This window comes from Panicum virgatum, chromosome 3N (genome assembly GCF_016808335.1).
Source record: "Panicum virgatum strain AP13 chromosome 3N, P.virgatum_v5, whole genome shotgun sequence".
Taxonomy (NCBI): domain Eukaryota; kingdom Viridiplantae; phylum Streptophyta; class Magnoliopsida; order Poales; family Poaceae; genus Panicum; species Panicum virgatum.
In genome coordinates this window covers 15,070,900-15,097,800 of record NC_053147.1, presented here as the reverse complement: position 1 = coordinate 15,097,800, position 26,901 = coordinate 15,070,900, and the positions used below count along the sequence as shown (strand labels likewise).

Sequence of the window (26,901 nt, the reverse complement as noted above, 5' to 3'; positions counted from 1 at the left end):
ATATTCAGTGCAGCCCGGCAGTCTCTGTTTTTATGGTTTTTTTAACTAGTCGTAGGTCGCGAGAACACTGACTGAACACATGCTGACCGAGAGCGACGCCACAACCTCGATCAAACACGAAAAGTGAAAGCGGCGATGGTCAACAGGTTAAGATCATAAAGAGAGAAGAACAGCGCCGTAGTTTGCTAAAAAAAAGCATGTGTTTTACCTGCTCGATTACGTCATTGACCGGCAGGCTGAGGCAGGCAGCATCGAAGATGAGCTCGCAAGTCAGGTGCTCGCGCACATGTATGGCTAGATCCGGTTTCTTACGAAAGCAGCGCGCCGCCGCCTTCCTTTTGGCTTAAGCATGGTTGTGGTATTTATGGAAGCTCTACTGCAAACTTCTGCAAGAGTACAGCACAAAAGTACTTAAAGGATATGCAGGTTTGACCATTTGTGGCAAACGGGAAAGGGCTATCTGCAATAGTAGCGTGTTCTACACTGCCAAAGATCTCCAGAAAAGCATATCTTCTCCAAGCCAAATTCTATGCACTGCTCATACTAACTACTGTTCTGCCACTCCTCGTAATTGTATCACATCTTCAACGACGAAGGAAGATTCTATTCCTGAGCCAACGTTTTACACTGCTATACATTTACCGGATCAGTATTTACATCGATTCACAACATCAGTAAGCAATACCACCAGAGAATGCGTCCCCATCGTTGATTAAGCTCTCAGTTAGCCACTAGCCAGTAACCATCCCACGAGCCTCCGACTCTCTACAAGAGCAGTCGATTAAAATCATCAGATAACTGAAATGTCAGCAAGGGAAAGACAAGCTGACATGTACCTGAACCATTGTAAACTGAAATATTCCTTCTTCCTCCGGACAGGCTCCTTGTACCCAAACTCTTTGTTTAAATTGGTTCTGTTTGGCATAATGAGACGCAGAACAAGATAAATTTTGTTGCTGGAGAATAGAGATCTAATTATAATTATGCTAACTTTCATCTAGTTTTGTCTTGCTTTCTATAGCTCAGAAGAAAAGAATGTCCAGGGGGGAATACCTCTTCAACCCATAAGCTGCTTAATATCTTTCTTTCTTTGTGGCCTAGCAACACTCTGTAAGCTGAATGGTGAAACAAGCGTCGGAAGCGTTCAAACTGGAATAGTAGTGGTGGCAGTTTGTAAGTAACACACTATGACTGCCAGCATATGCCAAAAGGAATAGGTTTTAGACTACCTGTCAAAGATCAAACTGTCGTCCGAAGTAAGTCGACCTTTCAAAGGGGTCGAAGCCTGCAAACTAATAAGAACATAAAGACTCTGAGGCTCGTCAGCCTGATCAAAGCTGGGTTTCATTAACACTATGTCCAATGAAATGAATGATTTTCATGCTTGTGTAATTACCCGGTACATGACCTCTATCCCATAATCCTGGCGGGGCTGATCATTGTATTTCAAGGACTCAAGTTGGTATTCCACTGCTTCTTCTGCACTAAACTGAAAGATAGAACCATTTAAAGTGTCCATAATCAATATTTGAATAATTATGCTCTTTTGTGATTATTTCAGATGGGGCATTTACATTCAACCTGGGACCAAATGGCTTTCTCTTGAGTGTCTCAAGCCTGGAGCAAAATTGAAAGAGTCAAGAAACAACAGTAAGATCCAGCCAGTTTAGGAAGCTCACACCGATGTTCATAGTTAGTACACATGTGGTATGCCAATCTAAGTCTACATCTGGTATAGTATGCCATAAAAATCTGCTATTCCAAATGCAATTGGTGTGCTGTATACCTGACCAAACCTAACAAGCTTCTACTCCTTAGTAGAGGCTTGAAAGTCATCAAATCCAGCCATTATAAACAACTTTATTAGGAAAAAGGAGTAATAGTGTCCTGGTATGCAGTATCTAATAACTGCAAATTTTGGAAGATTTTAAACCATGCCATTAGTTTAAGTTATTTATGCAGTTTTAGGTAGGACTGATAACACAATGTGCATGGCAAATACAGGAGATGAGTAAAACATTAGGTGTTACAATAATACATGACTTCACTATGGCAGTTCGGTACATAAATCCCTGGTTATAACATCAAATCGAAGGGCGTTTTATCAACATTTCATAACTGAATTGGTCCGTTCACCGCAGATGACAGATTCCCTATATGTGACATGCAAGTACGACAAAAATAAACTAGGAATGATGTTCCGCAACAGTCTTCAGAAATGACACAACATGTCATAAAATCTGCACCTGCTGTTGGAAATTGCAGGAGATAGGCACTCCTAACACAGTGTTTATCAATTCTTAATTACGTTCAAACTGATACGTTGTAGTCTAATTGTCATGTGTGGTTTAGCTATTCCCAATCAAACAAATCCTAAGTGAAATGAATGAATAACCACCATCGTGCTGTAAAATATGCAGGCATAAGAATAATAAGCCTGTACCATCTACAGCTGTAACTATGTGACTGTTTTGGTAGGTGAAAGGTAAATTCCACTCTTGCCAGAAAAAAATAGTAGTGTGGTTTCGTTCCACAGAAAAGCATATTGAGGCTTTAGTGTCTGTTTACATCTCTGTACTACAAGTACTTGCTTATAGTTGTTGGGCTCTGCTAGCTCTCGCGTCGCTCTCGGTGGCGACTCGGGGGACGCCCCGCGCCGCCGCCCACCACCCCACCCGTGCTGCCTCCGGTGGCCGCCGCCGCCGCCAGCAACCGTCCGGGCGGCGGCGGCGGCCCGCGGCCGAGCCGAAGCCGGCTATGCTCCTCCCCCTTCCTCCCCCTTCCTCTCTCTTCCCTCCCACCTCTCTCCCCCCGGCCTTCAACCTCGCTCGTCGGCGCTCCACCGCCGGTCGCCGGGCCGGATCCGGCGCCCTCCTCACCGGATCCAAGGTCCCCTAGGCCGGATTCGTCTTCGCCCCTGTTTCCCGGCCGGCTGGCGTGCTGTGCCCCGGGGGTTCGGTTGGACAGGGGCGCGCAGCCGTCGCCGGCGCTCCCTCCGGTCGCGCCGCCCTTCCTGTCTGGCCCTGCTCCGGTCTCGCGGTGGCTTGCCGTGCCTCGGGTGGCCGGGGGCCGTCACCGCCGGTACTCTCCCCGGGGTGGGTTGCCGGGCCTCGAGTGGCCGGGGGCCCGTCGCCGCCGTTACTCGCCCCGGGGTGGGCTGCCAGGAGCGTGCGCCGCCTCCGGGAGGGCGCTCGTACGTCCTCGTGGGGGCTGGGGCTGGTGCTCTTGCCCTGGGTCGCTGGGCGCCGGTGCTCCCTCCGCCTGGTTCTTGGTGGCGTCTGGGCGGTTGGCTTCGCCCCCGCTGGCTGCCCTGTCTTGGTGGCCTACCATGGCGGGGTGCCAGCCGGAGGACTCTTCGGTTCCATGGTGACTTTGGGGAGGGATTTGGGTGGAGGCGAAAGCCTTACGTCCGCTCTCGGGCCGATGACGGCGACACTCTCAGGCGCCGCTAACCTTGTTGAAGGCGTCATCTTTCCCCCTTCCCTCCTCTCCGGTGAGCTCTCCGGGTGAAAACCTTGACTATGGTGGTCGGGCGGCGACGGCGCCTTTGGCGTCGCTCCCTCCCTTGAGGCGTCGTCTTGGAAGCTTTGGTGGTGGTCGTCGCTTGCTCTCTTCGGAGAGTTTCCGCTTTTGCGCCTATCTTCGCTCGGTTGCATCTACTTTGTTCGGGCTGCGTCGGTCGTCGTCTGGCAGATGCTTTGCTGCCCCTCTCTTCGCGGCGGATGCTTTGCCGTCGTTTGCTCTGACGGTTGCTTTGTCGCCGCTGTCGTGTTGGTCGGGAACCACCTCGGACGGATGCTTTGCCGCCGTGGTTTGCTGGTTGGATGGATGCTTTGCCACCTTTGTTGTGCTGTCGATCTTTGCAGCCTTAACGTTGTAGGTTTCTTAAGCAGGTTCATTTGTGGCTAGGTCTGTAGGTTCGGGTGAGTCTCATCCTCCGTTGTTCTTGCTGTTCATGTTTGTTGTGTGGTTGTCCGCCACTTGCTGAGTGGTGTTTGTTTCTGCCTTAATAGCCTCTGTCTATTAAGGTTTGTATTGGTCGTATTGCTTTCTTCTTAATGAAATACGTGCCCAGTCACGTTTGCGAAAAAAAAATCTCTGTACTACAATCAGATGCCTCAAATAGATGGGGAATCACTTGACTCTTTGGTTTTATCCAATCACTGACAGTTCATTTAGCCAGATAGACTTAGCCAAGCGTAGATAAACTTGATTTCAGCCACTTTTATTGCCGATGATAATATGATATTTGGTTAATTTATGCACTTGAAAACATCATTTTTGGACTGATAATGGCATACTTTTCTCCCTCGAGTTTTCGTCTGATTCTGAACTGTAAGCATCACGGTAAGAGATACCAGTAACCAATCTAATGAAATTTTCATGAAAATTTTCCCAATATAGTGAGCAGTTTTACTTTATTGTTGGAAAAGCGGGGAAGTAGCCACCGAAATGTGTTTGAGAACACACTAAAAACCAAAAAAACAAGCCCCATCAGGACAAGCGTGTCTCTCGGTCTCTCCTGATTACGCAACCTAATCTTCCCAAATCTAGTAGCGTGTACTCAACCTAGTCGACCTCTCACACGCGCACAGCAAGATGCAGCAAGGGGTAAGGGAAGTTGAAACGGCGGTACTGACCAATTGGACGAGAGGAAGTCCGGCACGTCCGACGAGGCGGCGGAGACCCTGAGCCGCGCCGCGGCGAGGGGAACTGGTCTGGTATTCCAGCAACAACCGCCGCCGCGGCGGCGGAGTGGCGCCGCCGGGAGAGGGATCGGCTTCGCGGTCGCAGCAGCTGCCGACGGCCGACGCCATTGTCGCAACCTGGGATGATGCTTCGTGTCTTCCTCCCTGCCTCCAGTTTATTCAGGACTGGAAAATTAATTCAGAGCAGTGAATTTTCCTCGACATGTCTGGTCTTGGGCCGGGCCGGGCTCCGCTCTTCACACAATTGGGCCAATTTAAGGCCCCTACAGAGATGACAGCCCATTAATATTGATGAAGTCCCTAATCAATCAGCTGGGTGATTACGGAGGAGAGCGTTAATGTCGTTAACCCCTCTGGCTTCCCACACGCTCTGCTTATCCACTCGCGCTCGCGGAGCAAGCGGCCACGAGATTGGCCACGCGCTCCTCAACCTCGCCTTCCCCAAACCTCTCCAAAACCTCACGGCTGCGGCTTCCAGCGCCATGCGCGCCTCCTCCGCCGCCTTCCGAGATGCCGCGCCCGCCCACTAAGCCCGCGCTCAACCCACCCTTCCTCCCACTCGCCGCCTCCCTTCCCTCGCCGCGCGCCCTCCCGCCCACCCGCTTCTCCCCCGAGAAGCGCCCACGACGCCTCAGCTCGGCCGCCGTCTCGGCGTCGGCCTCCACCTCCTTCTCCGCGGACCCGAGCGCGGAGATGCGAGCGCTCTGCTCCCATGGCCAGCTCGCGCAGGCGCTCTGGCTCCTCGAGTCCTCTGCCGAGCCGCCCGACGAGGACTCCTACGTCGCGCTGTTCCGTCTCTGCGAGTGGCGCCGCGCGGTGGAACCCGGGCTGCGCGCGTGCGCACACGCGGACGACCGGCACGCCTGGTTCGGGCTCCGCCTCGGAAACGCCATGCTCAGCATGCTCGTCAGGTTCGGGGAGACGTGGCAGGCGTGGAGGGTGTTCGCCAAAATGCCCGAGCGGGACGTCTTCTCCTGGAACGTCATGGTGGGCGGGTACGGGAAGGCCGGGTTGCTGGAGGAGGCGCTGGACCTGTACCACAGGATGATGTGGGCTGGTTTGACGCCGGATGTCTACACGTTCCCCTGCGTCCTGCGGAGTTGTGGCGGCGTCCCAGACTGGAGGATGGGGAGGGAGGTGCATGCACATGTTCTCCGGTTTTGGTTTGGAGGCGAGGTTGACGTCCTCAACGCACTCATGACCATGTATGCCAAATGTGGGGATGCTGCGGCTGCACGTAAGGTGTTTGACAGTATGACCATTATGGACTGTATCTCATGGAATGCAATGATTGCTGGGCATTTTGAGAATGGTGAGTGCAATACAGGGTTGGAGTTGTTTCTTACAATGCTGGAGGATGAGGTGCAGCCTAACCTCATGACGATAACTAGCGTGACTGTTGCATCCGGTTTGTTGTCAGATATAAGTTTTGCAAAGGAAATGCATGGGCTTGCTGTGAAGAGGGGTTTTGCCACTGATGTTGCATTTTGTAACTCTTTGATTCAAATGTATGCAAGTCTTGGCATGATGGGGCAAGCAAGAACAGTGTTCTCAAGAATGGATACTAGAGATGCCATGTCATGGACAGCTATGATATCTGGGTACGAGAAAAATGGCTTCCCAGATAAAGCTCTTGAAGTGTATGCACTGATGGAAGTGAACAATGTAAGTCCTGATGATATTACTATTGCAAGTGCCCTTGCTGCTTGTGCTTGCTTGGGGCGTTTGGATGTTGGCGTCAAGTTGCATGAGCTTGCTGAGAGCACGGGATTCATGAGCTACATCGTAGTTGCAAATGCACTCCTTGAAATGTATGCAAAGTCCAAGCACATTGATAAGGCTATTGAAGTTTTTAAGTGCATGCCTGAGAAGGATGTGGTATCATGGAGTTCAATGATCGCAGGATTTTGCTTCAACCATAGGAACTTTGAGGCTCTTTATTATTTCAGGCATATGCTGGCAGATGTAAAGCCCAATTCTGTCACTTTCATAGCTGCTCTGGCTGCTTGTGCTGCTACTTGGGCTTTGAGGAGTGGTAAGGAGATCCATGCACATGTTTTAAGGCATGGTATTGAATCTGAAGGTTTTTTGCCCAATGCCCTTATCGACTTGTATGTAAAATGTGGGCAGACAGGTTATGCTTGGGCACAGTTCTGTGCGCACGGTGCAAAGGACGTTGTGTCTTGGAATACCTTGCTTGCTGGTTTTGTAGCTCATGGGCATGGGGATACTGCTCTATCGTTCTTCAATCAAATGGTGAAAACTGGGGAGTGTCCGGATGAAGTTACGTTTGTTGCTCTGTTATGTGCTTGTAGTAGGGGTGGAATGGTCAGTGAAGGTTGGGAACTTTTTCACAGCATGACTGAGAAATACTCCATTGTTCCAAATCTCAAGCACTATGCATGCATGGTGGATCTGCTAAGTCGTGTTGGGCAACTGGAAGAAGCTCACAACTTCATAAATGAAATGCCTATCGCACCGGATGCTGCTGTTTGGGGAGCCTTGCTAAATGGATGCCGGATACACCGGCATGTTGAACTTGGTGAGGTTGCGGCAAAATATGTTCTTGAATTGGAGCCTAATGATTCTGGATATCATATTCTTTTGTGTGATCTATATGCTGATGCTGAAAGATGGGATAAATTGGCCAGGGTGAGGAAAACCATGCGGGATAGAGGATTGGATCATGTTTCTGGATGTAGCTGGGTTGAGGTTAAAGGAGTGGTCCATGCATTTCTTACGGATGATGAATCACATCCACAGATCAGAGAAATAAATACTGTTCTTGAAGGAATATATGAGCGGATGAAAGCATCTGGCTGGGCTCCTGTTGAATCTCATTCTCCAGAAGATAAAGAAGTATCCAAGGATGACATCTTTTGTGGTCACAGCGAAAGACTTGCTGTTGCTTTTGGTTTGATCAATACCGCACCTGGCACCCTGGTTTCTGTCACCAAAAACCAGTGCACATGCCAGAGTTGTCACACGATATTGAAGATGATTTCTAACATCGTACGAAGAGATATAATTGTTAGGGACAGTAACCAACTCCACCATTTTAAGGATGGAAGTTGTACATGCGGAGATGAAGGTTATGTGTGAGGGACTTGCAGAGGGGAGACTAGCTAGTTATGTTGCATATACCCTTGTGCTATTATTTATAGGGTACACGCCAGTCGCTAGCAAGTAGCAGGGCAAGCTGGATACATGCACATTGGCAGAGGGAACATGGGCAGCAGCAGCACTGCTTGGATCAACAGAACTCATATTTTTGAGTTATAGATAGCAGTTTTGTGCAGATAGTTAACTTGTTGCAGGGCAAGTGCAAAAATTATACTCATTTAATGCAACTTCAGATTCTCACAGATCATGCACATTGAAGGTAATTTCTCGCTCCTCTTTTCTTTGGTTAGTTGATAAAGAGGTCATGTTGCTTGTCTAACAGTTATGTTCCTTCCTTTCAGTCTCCTGAAGCAGTGACTCTTGGAACTTATATCTGCTTCCAACGACTTGCCAAAAAGAAATATCAAGTAAGCTTGAGCTATAGAGGATAGTTTAGTTGGTGTATAACTTTTTGTTGAATAGGCTTTATTAGTCTTAAATGTAATTCTAATGCCTATCAACCATAGTCTAGTGAGATATAGAGCTGCAATTTTGCCATTGTTTGTCATATTAAGTATGTGAAACTTCAAATTATATATTTTGGCTTTGCATTGTGTCCTTTGGTGTAATTTGGAAAACAAAAGCTGATAAAGCATGTACACCTAAAAGGAAAATCTGGGATGCGGATTTATGCTTGGACCATGCAGATAGATAATTCAAGACTAAGAGTTCCTGTGATATATAGAAATCTTGGAAATGGCCTCTTCTTTTCTTGCAAGCTCATTTTGATATTATCAGCAAGCCCCAAATCACTTGGGCAACTATTGTGCTCCATTTTGCAGCCTAGTCTCCTACAAGTTTAGTAAATGATCTGAATATGGATAACAAATGTTCCAAACTAAAGTAATCTGACTTCCTGCACTCAAACATGTCTATCTTAAACACAATATTTAATCATGTCATCTGGTTGCTTTCCGTATGCCGTTGCAGTATATGAATGGAGTAATACTGACCTTGTTTTAGTCTATTTATTATGGAAGTTCCCCATGCTTGTTCTGAAACAGTATCTATTTATTAGCACGCTCTAGAACAGTACAAACCAAACGGCCCCACGATGACCGGAGCCCTGAAACCTCCGTTTGCCAAATCGGAACTGAAAACAGAAAACGAGCCAAGGGAAAAGAGGGGCGCATTCGTTGCCTTGCTGGGAGCCTCTAGCTTCGGCTCCGCTCTCGGTCGGGGCTGGTAGTCTAGTTGAAACGTGCGGCAAAAGAGGAAGCCCGGCGCCTGTTTCGCCGCGCGTTCTGGCACGGCCACAACATGCCAAGGGCCGACGGCAGACTATTAGCCGCCCGCCGCTGTGCAGATCGAACCATACGCAACACCAACACCAACACCAACTACAACGAGCAGCGGGTCATCTGGACGGGATGCGTCGCGCACACGGTGTTGGTTTGGGAGGTGCCTCGTGCCTGCTCCTCAGAGAATTCACTGGTTCCGAACCCCCGAACTCTACTGCCTACCCGCCTCTTGCCTTGCAGAGCCAAACCGCGACGCGACCGGGCACGCAAATATCTAACCGGCTGGGGCCCGCGCTCCCGACGTGCCTAGCGCACCGTGTGACACGCCACCGGTGGTTCCACACGCCAAGTTAGCGGAGGCCGGAGAGAACTAGTGCACGCTCCCGCCGCTAGAATCCAGCGCCCAGGTCCGAACCGACCGCCCAGGAACCTCTCTCTCTGCTCCCTCTTTCTGTCTCTGGTCACCAACAACACCCCGCCAGTTTCCATGGAACAGCCTATATAGCTTCCAAGCTCTCGGACCAGCCTAAACTACCGTCGATCTCAACAAGTCGTCTCAATTGCCGCCAAACACGAAGAAGCCTCTGCTGTTTTTCAAGCGAAGCTCTTGGGACTCAAACATGGCGGTTTCCTCCATCAGCTGCTCGCTCAAGCCTCTAGCTCCCGTCAAAGAAGCCAGCGCTCGCCTGCAACCGTCGCCACCAGCAGCCACGGCTACCCCGTGGTAAGTTTCCAACTTCCCACTTTGTAGCTCAGGATCCGTTGCAGCATCGTGTGCCCGCCGGCAGCAATGGCCAAGGACAATGGTTTGACACGCGTGCGCGCGATCTCGATCTGCCGCAGGGCGGGCGGGCTGCGCCGAGCGTGCGCGGCGGCCGCGGCGTGCGTCGTGATCGCGACGGCTGCGCCCGGCGGCGACGCGGCCCTCGCGCGGGGCGGGGCGGCCGTCCCCAGGACCGCCGGCGACGATGCCGTGGCCGTGGACGCGCGGGCGCCGCCGCGGTGGAGCGACCGCAGGGAGTGCCCGGCGTGGCGCGCCAACTCGCTGGAGAACATCGTGCCGGAGAACCTGCCGCGCCCGTCGGCCCGCCGGAGGTTCAACAACATCAGCGCGCCGGACAGGGCCCTCGCTCCCGAAGCGGTGGCGCCCTTCCTGGCGCCGCACTCTAGCCTGGGCTGCTTCTCCCTCTAGGCAAAAGTAGCTGACCCGACCACACACTGGAACTCCACCCCGCAGCTGCATTTCTAGAATTCTAGGTGTATATGTAATTGAAAAAATGGATGATTAACTTAGCGAAAGGGATGGGTTAAAAAAGGGGTTTGATTCAAGAAAATTGTATTGGTTCCTATAGATTTTAGAAGAAATAATTCTTGTGTTATGTTTCCTTGTTTTTTTTTTCTCTCCCCGAAGGCCCCTATTCAGGCCCGGTGCAAAATGCAAAATAAGATCCTAAAATCCTCCATGATAGGGAAGGTTGCTCATCTCATATTGAATCTCGCCGAGTCTGATCGTCGCAGTGTGCAGATAGAAATCTTGTGTTGAGCCTGATCGCTGGAGTGCTGGTGGCTGGCCACCGGCGATGGTCCTGATGATTGGCTAATGGTGTGATTTGAGGACTACCGTCACCCGTCAAGAAGGGCGAAAGGTGGAAGAGATGCAGATGCTATAGCAGCAGTGACGTATGTGCCTGACAAGGAATAGAAAACGAATACTGATAGATATAGTATAGACTTTGAACTTCAAAAATTTGGGAACCTAAAAGCATCTCCAGCCGGGCCTGCAAAATTGAGCCCTCAAATTTCACTTTGCAAGTCGGCTTGCAACAAATAGGGGCTCAAATTGAGACCCAACTCCAGCGGGCCTACAACTCAAGCCCCTATTCACGTGGGACTCATCTGTCAGTTCTCCCTCCCATCTCCCACGCGCTGCCACGCCGCACCTCCTGTCGCCGCCCGCCTCCCCCTCCTCCGGCCAGAACGGGCAAGAAGCGGCCGCGGCCGGCGCCGAGGCCCTCCGCGAAGCAGGAACTCCGGCGGCGGCGGTTAGCGGCGGAGGCGGCGTTCCGGTGGGGGATTCGCGGCGTGCGGAGTCGCCGGCGAGCGCAGGCCCCGGCCGCCACGCGGTAGGGCATCTCTGCCGCCGAGCCGCGCCAATGGCCTCCCCAACCAGCGCCCCCGACAGGGTGCCGACCAGCTGCACCACCGCCCCTCCTTGCCCCTGCGCGCGCACCACACGTCGCCACCGCTCCACGCAGGGCTGCCCTGCACGCCATTTCCGGCGCCCTCAACCTGCGCCCCTCCCCTACCCCGCTCTCCCCCTCCTCATTTGTTTCCCATTCGAGCCCCTCACCCTCCCTCTACGCTCCTAGCTCCCAGAGCCGAGCCCCAGTTCCTCCTCTGCCTTGAACGGGAGCCGTTGGCGCCATGGCCGCCAGCTCGTCGTGGAGGTCCCCTCTCCGGCCACCATCCGTCTGCCCCAACCCCCCTGAGAGCTTCCCCTCGACCTCCTGCATCTCCTCGACCCAGCCATCTCCGTTCCCTCTCGCCGGAGCACCAGCGCCGCCGAGCTTCCATCGCCACCGCCCCTACCTCGCCACGGAGCCCTCCCTTCCTCCCCTCCACGACCCGAACCGACCCCACATCTAGCTTCTCCTGGGCTCGGTGAAGCTTCCCAGCCACCCCCACGCCCCAAATCCCCCACCGGAACGCCGCCTCCGCCGCTAACCGCCGCCATTGGAGTTCCTGCTCCGCGGAGGACCCCCAATCCGTGCAGGGCCGAGGGCAGCGGGGTGGCGGCCGGCGCGCCGGTGGGGCGGGGAGCCGATGGGGCGAGGATGGCGGGGTGGAGGCGTGCCGGGCCGGCCGAGGGCGACGGGGTGGCGGCCGGCGGCGCGGGGCGAGGAGGCGTTGGGGCGATGGGATGGGAGGGATGATTGGGCCCTCCTTTTCCTAGGGGCTTGAGACTGTTGTTTGAGAGCCCACTCAAAATGGGAGTCAATTTGGGGACCCTGCTGGAATAGAAATTCCTCCAAAACTCATAAAAAATGGAGCAGGGGCTCAAATAGGAAGTGGGCTTGAGTTGCTCTAAGGCTACCCGCACTGGGTCCTGTAAGATGTCCGGTACGCGATTTTATAGTATCTCTTTACCGGAAATTTTCTCGCAGCGGGGGCGGCAAAGCCGTCCGGTATCGTCCCGGACGAGCCGCCGTCCGGAATTCCCAGGGGACAAGCGAGCGTCCGCTACGCCTGCGCTGGGCCCACCTTGACTCCATCCACGCGCCATCCCAACTGCCCCGGCCCCGGCGCAGAGCGGGCGGACCGGCGAACGGAGACAGCCGGCGAGCACCCGGCCGGAGGGAGGGGCCGAGCTCGACCTCGAGTTCGAGGCGGCGGAGGTCGAGAAGGCAGCGGAGGTCGAGCTCGAGAGCCGCACGCCGGCGAGGGAGGAGGACGGCCTCGCCGCGCGCCGCGAGCTCCCTTGCCCCACCCGCACCTTCGCACCGCCGCCCGCGCGAGGTCTGGCGCCGCCAGCGCGAGGCCCCGCCTTGCCCGCCCCGCGCAGCTGCGAGACCCACTGCTGGGGGCGGGGCCCCTGCTCCGCCGGCCTCCGCGCCACGCCCTTTGCCGAAGAATACCGCGCGCCGCCAGCCGAGCTCGATCTCGCGCAGATCGAGGGGGAGGGAGGAGGGAGAAGGAGGGGGCGGTGGAGCTTGGCTGCCGGCACAGTGAGGAGGCTGAGGAGGAGGGGCTCGCACGCATGCCCGCGCGGCGCGCGCTGTCCCGCGCGCCGCCGCCATGGCCCAGCGCAGATCCGCTGCCGCAGCCGCACGTCGCCGCCGCGCGCCATGGCCTCCGCCGCCGCGCCCTGGACGAGCTCGAGCGCCGCGGGAGGAGGGGCGCTGGATCCGGCCGCACGCTCTGGCCGCCCTCGAGCCGCGCGCGCCATCCGTCCCGCGGGCCTATCGCCGCCGCTCCGCGCACTTCCTATTCTTCTGCCACATGCCCCGCTCCGTACAAGTCGGCCGCGCCTCCACCGCAAGGAGGCCGGTCGCGCCGCCGCCGGGCGCCGAGGCTTGAGCACGCCGCCGCGCTGGTCGCCCCGCCGTGCGCCGAGTCTCGAGCACGCAGCCGTGCAGGCCGCCCCGCCGCGGCCGTGGTCGCGCGCGCCCCGCCGTGGCCTCGCCGGGGCTGCCGACGCGCGCGCCCCGCAGCGGCCGCGCCGGTCCCCTGCCGCCACGGGGAGGCCGGCGTGCGCGGGCGAGCGGAGGGAGGGCCGGGAGGAGTGGATGGACCTCGGCCTGCGCAGGGGAGGGTCGCGCCTGCTCGGCCGGCTCACCCGCGGCGGCGCAGGCCCGCCCGCCCACGATGTCGCGGAGCTCGCCCACTCGGTGCGGTGCGCGGATCCGGGGAGGGAGCTCCGCCGCGAGGCCCGCCGCTCACCGACGTGGGATGCAGGGGAGGGGTGCGGCGCGGCCCGTGGCTCACCGGCGGGCGATGCAGAGGAGGGGTGCCGGCGGAGGGAGGGGGCATGGCCGCTCGCCGGAGACGGGGCGCTCTGGGAGGCGGCGGTCGGGGTGGGAGAGAATGAGGAGGGAGCGACGGGGAAAGGGAGAGAGGTAGATAGAGTATGACGCGTGGGCCCTACCGATGGTTAGTTGAGATAGAGGATGAGATAGAGAATGAACGAGTGCAGGAGAACTGAATATAGAGTAGAGAATATGGATGGCCAGAACGGAATATTCTATTTATAAGATAAATTTAGAGTACGATGAGTGCAGATAGGCTACGGCCGAAATGGTCACCACTTTGCTCATGGCCTTCAACGGGCCTGCCCCTACCGCGCATACGCGAACATCTGACCAGGTCCAAAACCCAACGCTAAACTCATGCAGCGGGCACTGGGAGTTGTGGCATCGAAACAGCGTGCATGTGGTTGTAACAGATCAGCCCATTGGGCCAGTGGGCCAAAAATGAATAGTGCTGGGCCGAGGTTACTGTAGCAGACGGGGGTACTGTAGCTGGATTGGGCCGGGCCCCAATCTCGGGTACTGTAGCTCGGTACTGTAGCACGTCTGGTACCGCGGGACACTGTATCTCGGAACGATGATCCCATACTGAAAGTTGAGAACGGAACAGAGCAGCTTAAATAGCCGGTCGCGGGAAGCTAATTAATTCCGGATCGATTTTTTTTGCGCGAAGCGAGGACGAAAGCGCAAGAGGATTAATTAGTAGGTGTGGTTTACTCAACTTGAAGAGTAGATCTTAGCCGTTATCCCGGGCCGGGTCGTTACAGAAAATAGCTGTGCAGAGCAGTTGTCACTTTTTCTCTGATGAAAAATTCAATCAACACACGGCATGAATCATTTCTCTCGCGAGATGGTTCACCAAGGGAATTAAATTTACTTGCTTCGGTTGGAACCGTCTCACTCAACAATTTTCGTCCAGAGTAGTTCTAACGTATGCAAAACTAAACCTCGCTCAACAATATTTCAGATTCGAAGACGATCAAAACACAACTCAAATCTGAAAATTCACACACTGACAGAAACGATCATTACGGGAGTAAAATTTTACAATAAGCAGCCACGCTGCTTCAGCTGGAACAAGGTTCAGTACAACCCAAGCCGTGCTACGGCAACAAACTAACATGGGAGAAAGGTTCACAAACGCCCCTACAACACACCACTACGGGGTCTTACACGACCCGGCTACACACCACACTAGGAGGGTTATCCTACATGACTCGAACTACTGAGCCACAAAAGAATTCTCAACCCAAGGTTAGCCTAAAGATCTATGTTGGTCATCCTACCCAACTATCCTACAGTAAGGCTACACTTGCAGAGTAGATCTTAGCCGTTATCCCGGGCCGGGTCGTTACAGTGGTATCAGAGCCGACTCTCGCGGTTTCACGGGTAGGTGTGGGTCACGGGCCCAGCATGTACACGGGCGTGTGCGGGTCAGTGCGCGCAGGCATCGAGGATGCGCCGTTAGCACTGGACGCACAGACGTGTACATGTGTTGATTGGCACTAGGACATACAGTCGTGAGCCAAGAGAGGAGATCCTGTTCCTGTCCCGTATGGGTAAGCTGGTTCGATGATTCGACGAGGACGTCGAATCCTAAAGGGTGGGTGATTGTAACAGATCAGCCCATTGGGCCAGTGGGCCAAAAATGAATAGTGCTGGGCCGAGGTTACTGTAGCAGACGGGGGGTACTGTAGCTCGAACACTGTAGCTGGATTGGGCCGGACCCAATCTCGGGGGGTGCTGTAGCTCGGGTACTGTAGCACGTCTGGTGCTGTAGCGCCGGTGTACTGTTCATCGCGGGACACTGTAGCTCGGAACGATGATCCCATACTGAAAGTTGAGAACGGAACAGGCCAGCTTAAATAGCCGGTCGCGGGAAACTAATTAATTCCGGATCGATTTTTTTTGCGCGAAGCGAGGACGAAAGCGCAAGAGGATTAATTAGTAGGTGTGGTTTACTCAACTTGAAGAGTAGATCTTAGCCGTTATCCCGGGCCGGGTCGTTACAGTGATATCAGAGCCGACTCTCGCGGTTTCACGAGTAGGTGTGGGTCACGGGCCCAGCATGTACACGGGCGTGTGCGGGTCAGTGCGCGCGGGCATCGAGGATGCGCCGTTAGCACTGGACGCACAGACGTGTACATGTGTTGATTGGCACTAGGACATACAGTCGTGAGCCAAGAGAGGAGATCCTGTTCCTGTCCCGTATGGGTAAGCTGGTTCGATGATTCGACGAGGACGTCGAATCCTAAAGGGTGGGTGATTGTAACAGATCAGCCCATTGGGCCAGTGGGCCAAAAATGAATAGTGCTGGGCCGAGGTTACTGTAGCAGACGGGGGTACTGTAGCTCGAACACTGTAGCTGGATTGGGCCGGACCCAATCTCGGGGGGGTGCTGTAGCTCGGGTACTGTAGCACGTCTGGTGCTGTAGCGCCGGTGTACTGTTCATCGCGGGACACTGTAGCTCGGAACGATGATCCCATACTGAAAGTTGAGAACGGAACAGACCAGCTAAAATAGCCGGTCGCGGGAAGCTAATTAATTCCGGATCGATTTTTTTTGCGCGAAGCGAGGACGAAAGCGCAAGAGGATTAATTAGTAGGTGTGGTTTACTCAACTTGAAGAGTAGATCTTAGCCGTTATCCCGGGCCGGGTCGTTACAGTGGTGAGGTTCGCCGCTGGACACCTGGCCGCCGTAGTGCAGCAGAAGGGTTTAGATGGGTCAGGATCGGAGATGAAACCGTAAGCTTCGGAGGCCCACTTCATCACCGTAAATTGGGCCCAGCCGATCTCGCAGCTTACGGCACAATTTACGGAACGATCACCATAAATTACTATAGTACATATGTGCTAACGACAGATTAATTAGTTTTAACAAATTTATCTCGTAATTTATAGACGAGTTCTGTAATTAGTTTGAAATTAGTCTACGTCTAAAACTTCAAATGTGCAAAAATTTTACAGCGCAACTAAACCAGGTCCAAATATCTAACCGAGCGGGGCCCACTACACGATGGTACATGCCACCCGTGGTCAGAATTTTTTGTAGTTAAAAAAAGTGAATCAAATACCGCTTGTAAAAATCCAACGTCCACGTCTGGGTGAACGGCTCTGATCTATCCAATCAGCTCTTTCCCATGGGAAGCCCTATAATATTGCTTCCGTGCTCAAACGAGCCACCAGGCAGCAGACCAGTAGCATCGCAACATCACTCTTCCTCCTGTGTGCCGGCGTGCCGCCAATTTCAGCGCTTGAAGCTAGAATGGCGGCTTCCTCCATCAGCTGCTGCATCGGGCCTCCTGCTCCGCCCAAGGGCGCTGCCAGTGCTGCTCGCTGGTCGTCGTCGGGCGTGCCATCGTCGCTGCGCCGTGCGTTCGCCGCCGCGGCGGCGTGCGCCGTGGTGGGGATGGCGGATGGCGGCGGCGGCGCCGACATGGCCCTGGCACTGGCGCGGGACGGCGCGGTCGCCTCGAGGTCCGGCGACGTCGCCGCGGCCGTGGGCACCCCGCGGGCTCCGCCGCGGTGGAGCGACCGCAGGCCGTGCCCGGCGTGGCGCGCCAACTCGCTGGAGAACGTCGTGCCGGAGAACTTGCCGCGCGCGTCCGCGCGCAGGAGGTTCGGCAGCCGTCTCAATGGCAATCTCGGCGGCGGCCCTGCAGGCGCCCGCACCGGACTCGGTGTTGCCTCCTTTCCTGTCGCCGCGCCCTGGCACGGGCTGCTTCTCCCTTTGACGAACTTTCTTGTAAAGTTTTGGAATTTTGAAGGCGGAGTTGATCGAGCAGTTTCAGAAAAGAAATGTTCGCGAAAGTACAAAGGTCCAAGCTCCTTTCGTTTTACTTTTTTCACGTGGCGCGACCGCGCGAGAGCGAGGGAGGCGTGGGGCGCGTACGACTGCTCGCTCGGAGTGAACGTACGAGCTGCCGTTCCGTTGCGTGAACTTAGCTGCAGTACAAGTGTACCACGGCTTTGAGTGAAGTACAGGTACAGGGGCTAGGCCTGTTCGACACGTTTCTGAAGTACGAAAGTGACCATTATTCAGCGTGTGATTTCGTAGTACAACCTTTCTGCACAAGAATACAAGATCCCGAAAGAGGAAGCAGCCGGCTGTTCCGGATCGTTCATGAGCGGGCACGATTGTTCAGGATCGTGCTCGCGCCTGAGCCAGCTCTCCAGTTTGGTTGCAAGTCCGGAACACATCCGGAAAAGTATCCTCGTGGATCCTACAAAATCCGAAGAAAACGCTCTTGAACTCCGGGAGTTTACTGAAGATTCGAAAATCGAAATCATTTTTCCCCCTATGTTCTTCGAGTAATCCAGCTTGAGGTGGCTGTAGTTGCATTTTGCCATTCAAATCACATCTCGGTCGACCGGTCCACTTGTCAGGCCTTATTCCGGTTTCTTACTTTTTGTTGGCGTTTGGAAAGTGGGCCGACATGAAGCACTGGGCCGCGCCCAACTGCAGGCTGCAGCGAATCCGTCGTCGACCCTGAAGCGATTTCACATCCAGAAACAAATGTTGTCATGCACTCATGCTGACTTCCATCCTAAAACTGGTTCGTTACCTATCAAAAAAAAAAAAACTGGTTCGTTGCATAATTGCATTTGCCGTGGTGGCACCGTGGCAGGCAGCAGATTGACCCAACCGCGCAAAACGGCTGAAGCAGGCTGTGTGTGTGTGACTGTGTGTCCGCCGCACGGGCCAGCCAGGTTCCAGTTCCATGACCAAGACCATATAGGAAGCGGTGTAGTTTTGGCAGCTGAAGATTATTAAATTCCCTGGAGCCTCGACAAGGACCGTGACCCGCCGAGCTAGACCATTTCAAAGCTGACGCGACTTGGACATCTGTGACGGAACCGCCAAGTTAAACGGCTTAATTAAGCGCAATGGACATCATTTGAACGCATCAGGCGCATTAGCTTAATTAAGTGTAACCTAACAGCCTGTTTCCAACCCACAGGCCGATCGAAACACACCAGAAGTCTCGCGCGACGGCGAGCACAGACGGTACCAGCATAATATAATTTCACAAAATTAGAAATAACATAAATATTTACAAAACAGCTTTAAATTTGGAATTTACATAAAATAAGTGACAGCAGCGGAAGAGAATATGACCTGAGAGAAGGAAATTTGATTGAGAACCAATAAAACAAAACAATATCTATGAACACGTGAGGACGTCACATCGAGCCCACTGATGCGAATCCTGGTTAGCTTCTATGCCTGAAACAGGGTAAACAACAAACCCTGAGTATACTAATACTCAGCAAGACTTACCCGACTTTTGGGTATACTTAGCCCACATATCTAGACATGCAAAGCTTTTTGGCTGGTGGATTTATTTGCAGAAAAGCATCTAAGGGTAGATCCTTAATTTTAAAATTTTAGCTCCAAATTATAGTTATAAAGTTGCTACACATCTATGATTTGCAGATCTATAACAATCAATGTGAAAACATAATTGATTAAATAACATCAACATGTATCATATCATTTCGTTTCATTTCCTTACTACGATGTGACTCGGAGATCAAGGTGCTCATGTCCGAGAGCGACTGACGGCGAATCGATCCGATTTAACCTTGCAAGGTGGACCTAACCAACACGGCACGTATTAGCCCCGTCGGACCATACGGACCAACCATTCCCCTCGTCGCCTCGAACTACAGGAACCAGCCCAACGACATATGGTCAACCGAGCTCAACGTGAGACCACCAAAAGTAAACATATGCATCCCCATTTCTCCGCGACTACTCAACTACCCCAGGAGTTGGGTGCGGGTTCCTGTACTTTCGAAGCAAGGCAGTACTCGGCTTACCGGTTTCGACTACCTCCTACTCCCGGTATGCGGTTAGTACAAATCAAACATGATCAGCAGGGCCGACAACGGAACGGTCCTTAATCGACACAGACGGGGCTAGACAGTTCCCGTCCGGTCTCCAATTCTTTTCCTTTCCTCCATATTCCAATATTCCATAACCAAGTCATAAAGACATCATATATCTCGCGAGTAACAGTAAATTACTCGACTTCTACCGAATCCTAATTTTAGCACGGCAAGGATAACGACATATACATACTAGTATTCCGACCAATGGAACCTAGGAATCATGCAGCTAGGGTTTCATCCAACACCTAGAAACTTAATGCATAATCAAGTAAATATATATAACATTTCATAAGTTAAAATAGTAGGTTATGCTCCGGGGCTTGCCTGGGATTAACACTAGGTCAGTGTTTGTTAGATGACACTCGCTTGGCGAGTATTCCGGTCCAAGCATGTACTCCTGGTTCTTTGCCTCTTCTGGATATGTCCACCAAACATCGTCTTCGTGTTTGGTTCCAATATCACATCCTTCACGTGGTTCATCTATCGTACCTAAATGAGGTGCAATAATGCATATGTATGAATGCACAGAGGTACAATAGACAATGCATCAAAAAGAGCAAGCAAGACAAACACAAGGTCACGACTGAGCATCCATAAGCATGAGGTCATGAGCTAGCTTTAGCAAACATACAAATAATATCAAGCTTCAACAAGAGTTGCATGAGCAATATCTAACATGTTATACATGACTTATGATCACCAGAAAACATAGCATCCAACCCCAAATTAATTTATCTAAAGCCTTTCTTAATTTATTTAGATAATAAGACATATAGGCATATATATATGATCATACATGTAAAGTGCACAATAAATTCTACCAAAATCACAGTAGATCACCAATACTCCTAATAGTCTACTGCATAAATTTCACATGCTCAGGTTTTATATTTTATTGATTATAAAACAGACAAATCTTTATTGCACTTAATCGTGTGAGAGCAAGTTAAATGTAAAACTTCATATTTTCTATAAACACATGGCCATATTATATTTTTTAGACCAAAATAACATCATATAAGGGCAATGGAATCACATTTTCCATTTTTACACATTTCTATTATTTATAAACTATTTACTTAGCATTCGACAAGTTAAATCAAAAACTCGGTCATACTACCCTCAATTAACTTGATATTTTTACCACAGTGCAAACATCACAATAATAGCCTACCATAAAAATTTCATATCATTTAGAGCAATATAACTGCAGTTATGAAAAAGACAAGCAACACTAGCATTAAAACCTTAACAAGCATAAATCTATTTTTACAGCAAATATTTTCAACTAACACCCATCATATTATGATTCCACTGCATAGATCTACTCACAAGGATTCCAAAACATCTTAATTTGCTATTTTACGATTTTTCTACTATTTTCTATGGATTTTCAAAGTTTCAAGCGATTTAGTCCCTGAAATACTATTCATATGAGTCTATGACAATGCAGAAAACCCCCTGCACTTGTTTCAATTGCTGCACGAAGTCCCTAGTCGCGAGTTGAAGCAGAGCAGCAAGGGGAAACGACGATTCCGGCGATGGGGATGCTTCCCGGCGACGAGGGAGGGGTGGGGGAGTATGAGGGCGATGAGGACTACCTGTAGGTGGGCTTGGTTGGGGTTGGGGGCGACCGGAGAGGGCCGGCGACGGGAGCAGTACCACAGGCGGTGATGGCGGCGGCGCTCTCGCCGACGGCGAGGCGGGTCGACGACGGGGAAGCCATGGGAGGATTCATTAGGGTCGGACGGAGTAGGGGCGCTCGGCGGTGCGGCGCAGGGGCGCGTGCGCCCGGCTCGCGACGAGCAGCAGCATGCCAGCGGCGGCATGGCTCGGAAACGAGCGCGGAAACTCGTGGAACGCGCTGGAACGAGGAGAGCATGAGCATTAGTGCCTCACCTAGCTTCGATTTGAGCCGCTAGACGAAGAAAATGGTGGCCGGAGCTAGGAGTTCCACGTCGAGGTGGAGCTCGATGGCCATGGATGGCTGGCGGCCGGAGAATCCTTGTTTCCCGGCCGTGCGGCGGTCGGGCTCATGTCAGAGGGGCTGAGGAGGAAGCTAGAGAGGTGAGGGAGCTTCGGTTGGCGGCGATTTGAAGATGGTGGGGCGGAGGCCGGGGATTTGGCCGGTGGACGGGAGCCGCACGAGCTCATTCGAGCTCTGCTCGAGGAAGAAGAAAGGGAGAGGAAGGAGAGGGCAGTGGGCGAGCAGCAGCAGAAGGAAGGGGCAGCACGGCGGCAACGCGGGACACGCGGAACGCGCGCGTCGTTCGGCGGTGTCGTGGCCAAATTGGCCTTGGTGACCCCGGCAAATATCGGGGCGTTACAATCCTACCCCCTTAAAGAAATCTCGTCCCGAGATTTAAGTGGAGAGGAAGTAAAGGAGAACAATAGATAAACTAAGGACAAGGATCAGCCGATGTGGGTGCTAATTTCTAGATTAATCAATATAGCTGATTTTAATGGTATAAATATTGCCAGCTGATTTGCTAATTTCTTGCTCGATATGGTTCTGGAAGACCTAAGTTTCATAGCAACTCTACTGTCATTATCCAACTGGAGATTAACCGTGCTACTGTTCGAACTAATCAATTATTTTTCCACACTAAAAAGCTCCAGGGCTTCAGCTTTTGCTGTGAATGACTGTAGATAATATATGTGGACACAATCACCATCAATCGTTAATCAAAACACCATTACCGAGCATACGACGAGAATCCTCATGTAGCATAGTTAGGTCATGCATGGATAAGCATTATGAGAATGAGAGATAGCAAGGAGGTGATCTAAAAACGGAGGCATGACATGAGAGAAACAGAGACTATCACAGACTGCAGGAAATAAGACTCTTGCTTAAGTTTCACACACAGCTTGCGTCCACCGACAAGATTACCGGATTAACAATCAACATGAAATTCAGTCCGGCTGGGCAGCAACAGGAGATTAAGACCGATAACCATTCAGGAACCTTAGAGAACTATAAACGAACAAGCAGGATACATGGAACAAAACCGATATACTATCCAAAGACTCGGCTGACAGAGCAATGACATGAGTTACAAGGAAAAGATGCTGAGGCCATTATAGAAAAAGAGATTAACATTACACTAGATCATCTTTAAGATAAGCAACAGAGAGGTTCAACAGTGAATGTCAGATATGATTTTGTCCAGCAGGTACATGAGCATACCACAGACATAAGCAATTATTGAGAAAACTTAGTTGGGATTAGCGAGTCAACAAAAGGTCTACATTATGCATAAATTCTGATTTTTGCAGCACAAACAACTATAACTAGCACTGCATATAAGAGTTTATAGCTCCAAACCTTGATCAGGGTCATTTATAGGACTGAAAAGGATACACACACATTTTGAAACCAGGATTTTCTATTAGGGAGGAAGGAGCTTCCACTTGCAAGTAGATAGGGATGCATCAGAATGACAATGATGCTTTTAAGCAAACACCTGAACTTGATTCTTGCACGGCTCTTCAACTAGATTGGATAACTAAGTGATGTAAGGTTTTCCGATCAAGAAGAAAAGATCAAACAAAACAAAGAATGATGATAAGACAAGGTGATCAAGTTCTCATAGAGCTAAGATCACAACATGAGGAAAACAAATGTCGGCGAGATTCATCACAAGACTTATGGATAGTAAGAGAGGATAGTACGAGAGATTGATTTACGAGTGGTGTTTGGAACATCCCCGCTCAGAGTTTATTAGCTGAATGATTTGCATGATGCTAGTTGTAAAATATGTTCATTTATACCAATGCAATGCCAGTGTAGTGCCATGATGGAATGTTCCTTGCACAAAACAAAATGGTGCATATGACATGATGCATTTGCCATGATGTCGACTCAATGATGCATACATCATGATACATAATAATGATGCTCTTGAGTGATGCTCGCCATAAGATGCATGAGTATGATGCACGCATATATGAGTTGAGGATGCACATGATGCCATGCCCGTTAGTGGACAATACCCAGAAACTCAAACCTAAACAACCCGTCCGCACTGTTATTCGTGTAGGGCCTACCTCTTTAAAAGATCAAACCAGAGAAAAATGATTCCAAAGATTTCACAAAAAGAATTGGCGATGTAGTTTCGTCCACATGCACTCAAGCACCAGCGCGCACCTAGTAGCACAATCGCATGGTGGCCACACACGCGAGGCCCTAGGTTCCGTCGCGGCACTAGAGGTCATGGGAGAAATCTCCACCGCCTAAGAATCAATAATAGCACTCCGAATAACACGAATGGATAGAAAGAGATTATAGAAGTCGGAAGACACCAGAGAACGCACTCAAAAGCACGAACACACATAGTCAGCCGAACTACCACCAATGTCTCCCATGATCATGCAGTAACCTAGCACGACCCAACAATGCAAGACGATGTAATGCAACAAACGTGCGACCTCATTCCTGCAGGATGACTATAATATCTGTAATCAAGTCATTAATTTATTTATATTATTATTCGAGTAAGAATGTAAGTGGATCCATTTTAGGTATAGGAATCAAGGCGATCGATATAAACGAATATCAACACTATAAGAACAACAGGAAATGTGTAGTCATCAAGAATAGCCAGGATGAATTATCTTTGAGCATTTGAACGAACGGCCCAGAAATGAGGATGTACGATCTCAAATTGATATTGACCAATTGGGGAAAAATAGAAATAGCTGAATAAATGGGAATGGGCATTAAGCCACAGATAGGATAATTTTAGCTCATGCGATGGTATGTTAAGAAAAATTGGCTAGGAGATTCTTCTTAGGATAATACCCTTATTTGGGCTTTCAAAGATAATGAGAATGTTAAGAAAGACCTGACCATTACTACTGAGTCGTAACTATAAGCATAGAAGGCACTGAATCAAGGAGCCAAGTTTAGTATGGAGATCCATATAAACATTCCCCTAAGGTCGTTAAAAGTTCTATAGTATATAATCTATAATTTCTCACATCTTTCTCATAATCAAGTTTTTCAGGAAAATAAAAATTTGGATAGCTAGAAGTTGGACCGATAGTAGTGCAGCGCAAAATTTCAAAACAATGATATATGCTCTTAATGAACGAGTGAGCATTGGATGCACCAGAAAAATCACCCAAAACTCCACACATGATGATATGATGATGCATGCTCGTCTAATTTCGTCCTCTCCAAATTTTCCAACATAATTATATGGCAATATACGTGAATAATCGGTGGCATACATACGTACTCTCCCTATTATATATCTAGTCGTTTTGTACTCGTTCTAACTCACGCAATCGTTTGTTAGTGTACCTGCAAAAAATCACATGATATACATATATATATACACGACTGGACCCTTCGTGCCAGCACACACGAACGGCCCCCATGTGTCCTACGCCACATGGGTAACGCATATGCAGTTGCCCACATATTCACACATACATCACCATCCACTATAGAGATGGCACCCATGCGTTTAACACTGCATGGACAGCGCTGCATACGTTACCGAGGCAACGTATTCACTTCCCGTACAAATCGCCTTACGGGACACCCAAGGGTAAACGTGTCCCAAGGTACACGGTCATGGCCAATCGCATGACAGATTTACATCTCGTAACATTGCCTTACGAGATGGCCGTGATTGCAATCACACGGCGGGAAGTCCGCACTCCATATCAGGCGGCAGATAGCGACAGGCTCATTTGAATGGAGCCTTATCACCTCCTCATATGCTCATCATACGGGACCCGCGCACGTATGAAACACGTGGGCTATTCTAAAGGACTACGAAGAATGCTTACCTTGCTTATCTTAGAGTAGATGCGTCGATACAATATTAAATAAAGGTTGTGCAAGAAAGTAAGTTTTGACATAAATGTAATGTGCTGGAAATTAGTTGATATTATATAGAGCCACCTGATACAACTTACAATATATAGGGCTTACGTACTAATCTTCCCTAATCCCTTAAGCGCAAAGAAGCGTATCTTTCTAAAACTCATTTTTAAAATTTGGAAACACTAAAAACAATCATGCTAGTACCCTCCCTGGTGCATTTCAGCTCTGATACCAGCTGTGACAGAACCGCCAAGTTAAACGGCTTAATTAAGCGCAATGGCCATCATTTGAACGCATCAGGCGCATTAGCTTAATTAAGTGTAACCTAACAGCCTGTTTCCAACCCACAGGCCGATCGAAACACACCAGAAGTCTCGCGCGACGGCGAGCACAGACGGTACCAGCATAATATAATTTCACAAAATTAGAAATAACATAAATATTTACAAAACAGCTTTAAATTTGGAATTTACATAAAATAAGTGACAGCAGCGGAAGAGAATATGACCTGAGAGAAGGAAATTTGATTGAGAACCAATAAAACAAAACAATATCTATGAACACGTGAGGACGTCACATCGAGCCCACTGATGCGAATCCTGGTTAGCTTCTATGCCTGAAACAGGGTAAACAACAAACCCTGAGTATACTAATACTCAGCAAGACTTACCCGACTTTTGGGTATACTTAGCCCACATATCTAGACATGCAAAGCTTTTTGGCTGGTGGATTTATTTGCAGAAAAGCATCTAAGGGTAGATCCTTAATTTTAAAATTTTAGCTCCAAATTATAGTTATAAAGTTGCTACACATCTATGATTTGCAGATCTATAACAATCAATGTGAAAACATAATTGATTAAATAACATCAACATGTATCATATCATTTCGTTTCATTTCCTTACTACGATGTGACTCGGAGATCAAGGTGCTCATGTCCGAGAGCGACTGACGGCGAATCGATCCGATTTAACCTTGCAAGGTGGACCTAACCAACACGGCACGTATTAGCCCCGTCGGACCATACGGACCAACCATTCCCCTCGTCGCCTCGAACTACAGGAACCAGCCCAACGACATATGGTCAACCGAGCTCAACGTGAGACCACCAAAAGTAAACATATGCATCCCCATTTCTCCGCGACTACTCAACTACCCCAGGAGTTGGGTGCGGGTTCCTGTACTTTCGAAGCAAGGCAGTACTCGGCTTACCGGTTTCGACTACCTCCTACTCCCGGTATGCGGTTAGTACAAATCAAACATGATCAGCAGGGCCGACAACGGAACGGTCCTTAATCGACACAGACGGGGCTAGACAGTTCCCGTCCGGTCTCCAATTCTTTTCCTTTCCTCCATATTCCAATATTCCATAACCAAGTCATAAAGACATCATATATCTCGCGAGTAACAGTAAATTACTCGACTTCTACCGAATCCTAATTTTAGCACGGCAAGGATAACGACATATACATACTAGTATTCCGACCAATGGAACCTAGGAATCATGCAGCTAGGGTTTCATCCAACA

At 50.7% G+C, this 26,901-nt stretch overlaps 3 protein-coding genes, 1 long non-coding RNA gene and 1 pseudogene across 4 annotated transcripts; 3 read left to right on the top strand and 2 right to left on the bottom strand.

The window, feature by feature from the left end:
• Positions 1 to 408: 408 nt before the first annotated feature.
• Positions 409 to 4,864, bottom strand: LOC120664562 (annotated as a pseudogene).
• A 215-nt stretch (positions 4,865 to 5,079) lies between these two features.
• Positions 5,080 to 8,551, top strand: LOC120664557 (pentatricopeptide repeat-containing protein At1g15510, chloroplastic-like). The gene is made up of 2 exons (XM_039943820.1): positions 5,080 to 8,091; positions 8,174 to 8,551. The coding sequence occupies exon 1, from the start codon at positions 5,220 to 5,222 to the stop codon at positions 7,809 to 7,811; it is 2,592 nt and encodes an 863-aa protein (XP_039799754.1). The 5' UTR covers positions 5,080 to 5,219; the 3' UTR covers positions 7,812 to 8,091; positions 8,174 to 8,551.
• A 279-nt stretch (positions 8,552 to 8,830) lies between these two features.
• On the top strand, positions 8,831 to 10,575 carry LOC120664561. Its single transcript, XM_039943825.1, has 2 exons — positions 8,831 to 9,836; positions 9,956 to 10,575. Exons 1-2 carry the CDS (start codon positions 9,733 to 9,735, stop codon positions 10,302 to 10,304), a joined length of 453 nt encoding a protein of 150 aa, XP_039799759.1. The 5' UTR covers positions 8,831 to 9,732; the 3' UTR covers positions 10,305 to 10,575.
• A 5,940-nt stretch (positions 10,576 to 16,515) lies between these two features.
• On the top strand, positions 16,516 to 17,714 carry LOC120664556. Its single transcript, XM_039943819.1, has one exon. The coding sequence runs from the start codon at positions 16,905 to 16,907 to the stop codon at positions 17,610 to 17,612; it is 708 nt and encodes a 235-aa protein (XP_039799753.1). The 5' UTR covers positions 16,516 to 16,904; the 3' UTR covers positions 17,613 to 17,714.
• Positions 17,715 to 19,857: 2,143 nt separating this feature from the next.
• On the bottom strand, positions 19,858 to 24,919 carry LOC120664554. Its single transcript, XR_005670957.1, has 2 exons — positions 21,136 to 24,919; positions 19,858 to 20,023 (listed from the first exon to the last, which is right to left on the bottom strand). It is a non-coding gene; the product is annotated as an uncharacterized LOC120664554 (long non-coding RNA).
• Positions 24,920 to 26,901: the final 1,982 nt, after the last annotated feature.

Bases quoted from the DNA above. Each gene is read 5' to 3' on its own strand.
- LOC120664557 (XM_039943820.1), top strand. From the start codon at position 5,220: ATGCCGCGCCCGCCCACTAAGCCCGCGCTCAACCCACCCTTCCTCCCA.
- LOC120664556 (XM_039943819.1), top strand. From the start codon at position 16,905: ATGGCGGCTTCCTCCATCAGCTGCTGCATCGGGCCTCCTGCTCCGCCC.
- LOC120664561 (XM_039943825.1), top strand. From the start codon at position 9,733: ATGGCGGTTTCCTCCATCAGCTGCTCGCTCAAGCCTCTAGCTCCCGTC. The intron at 9,837-9,955 runs GTAAGTTTCCAA...GATCTGCCGCAG, and splicing joins GCAGCCACGGCTACCCCGTG to GGCGGGCGGGCTGCGCCGAG.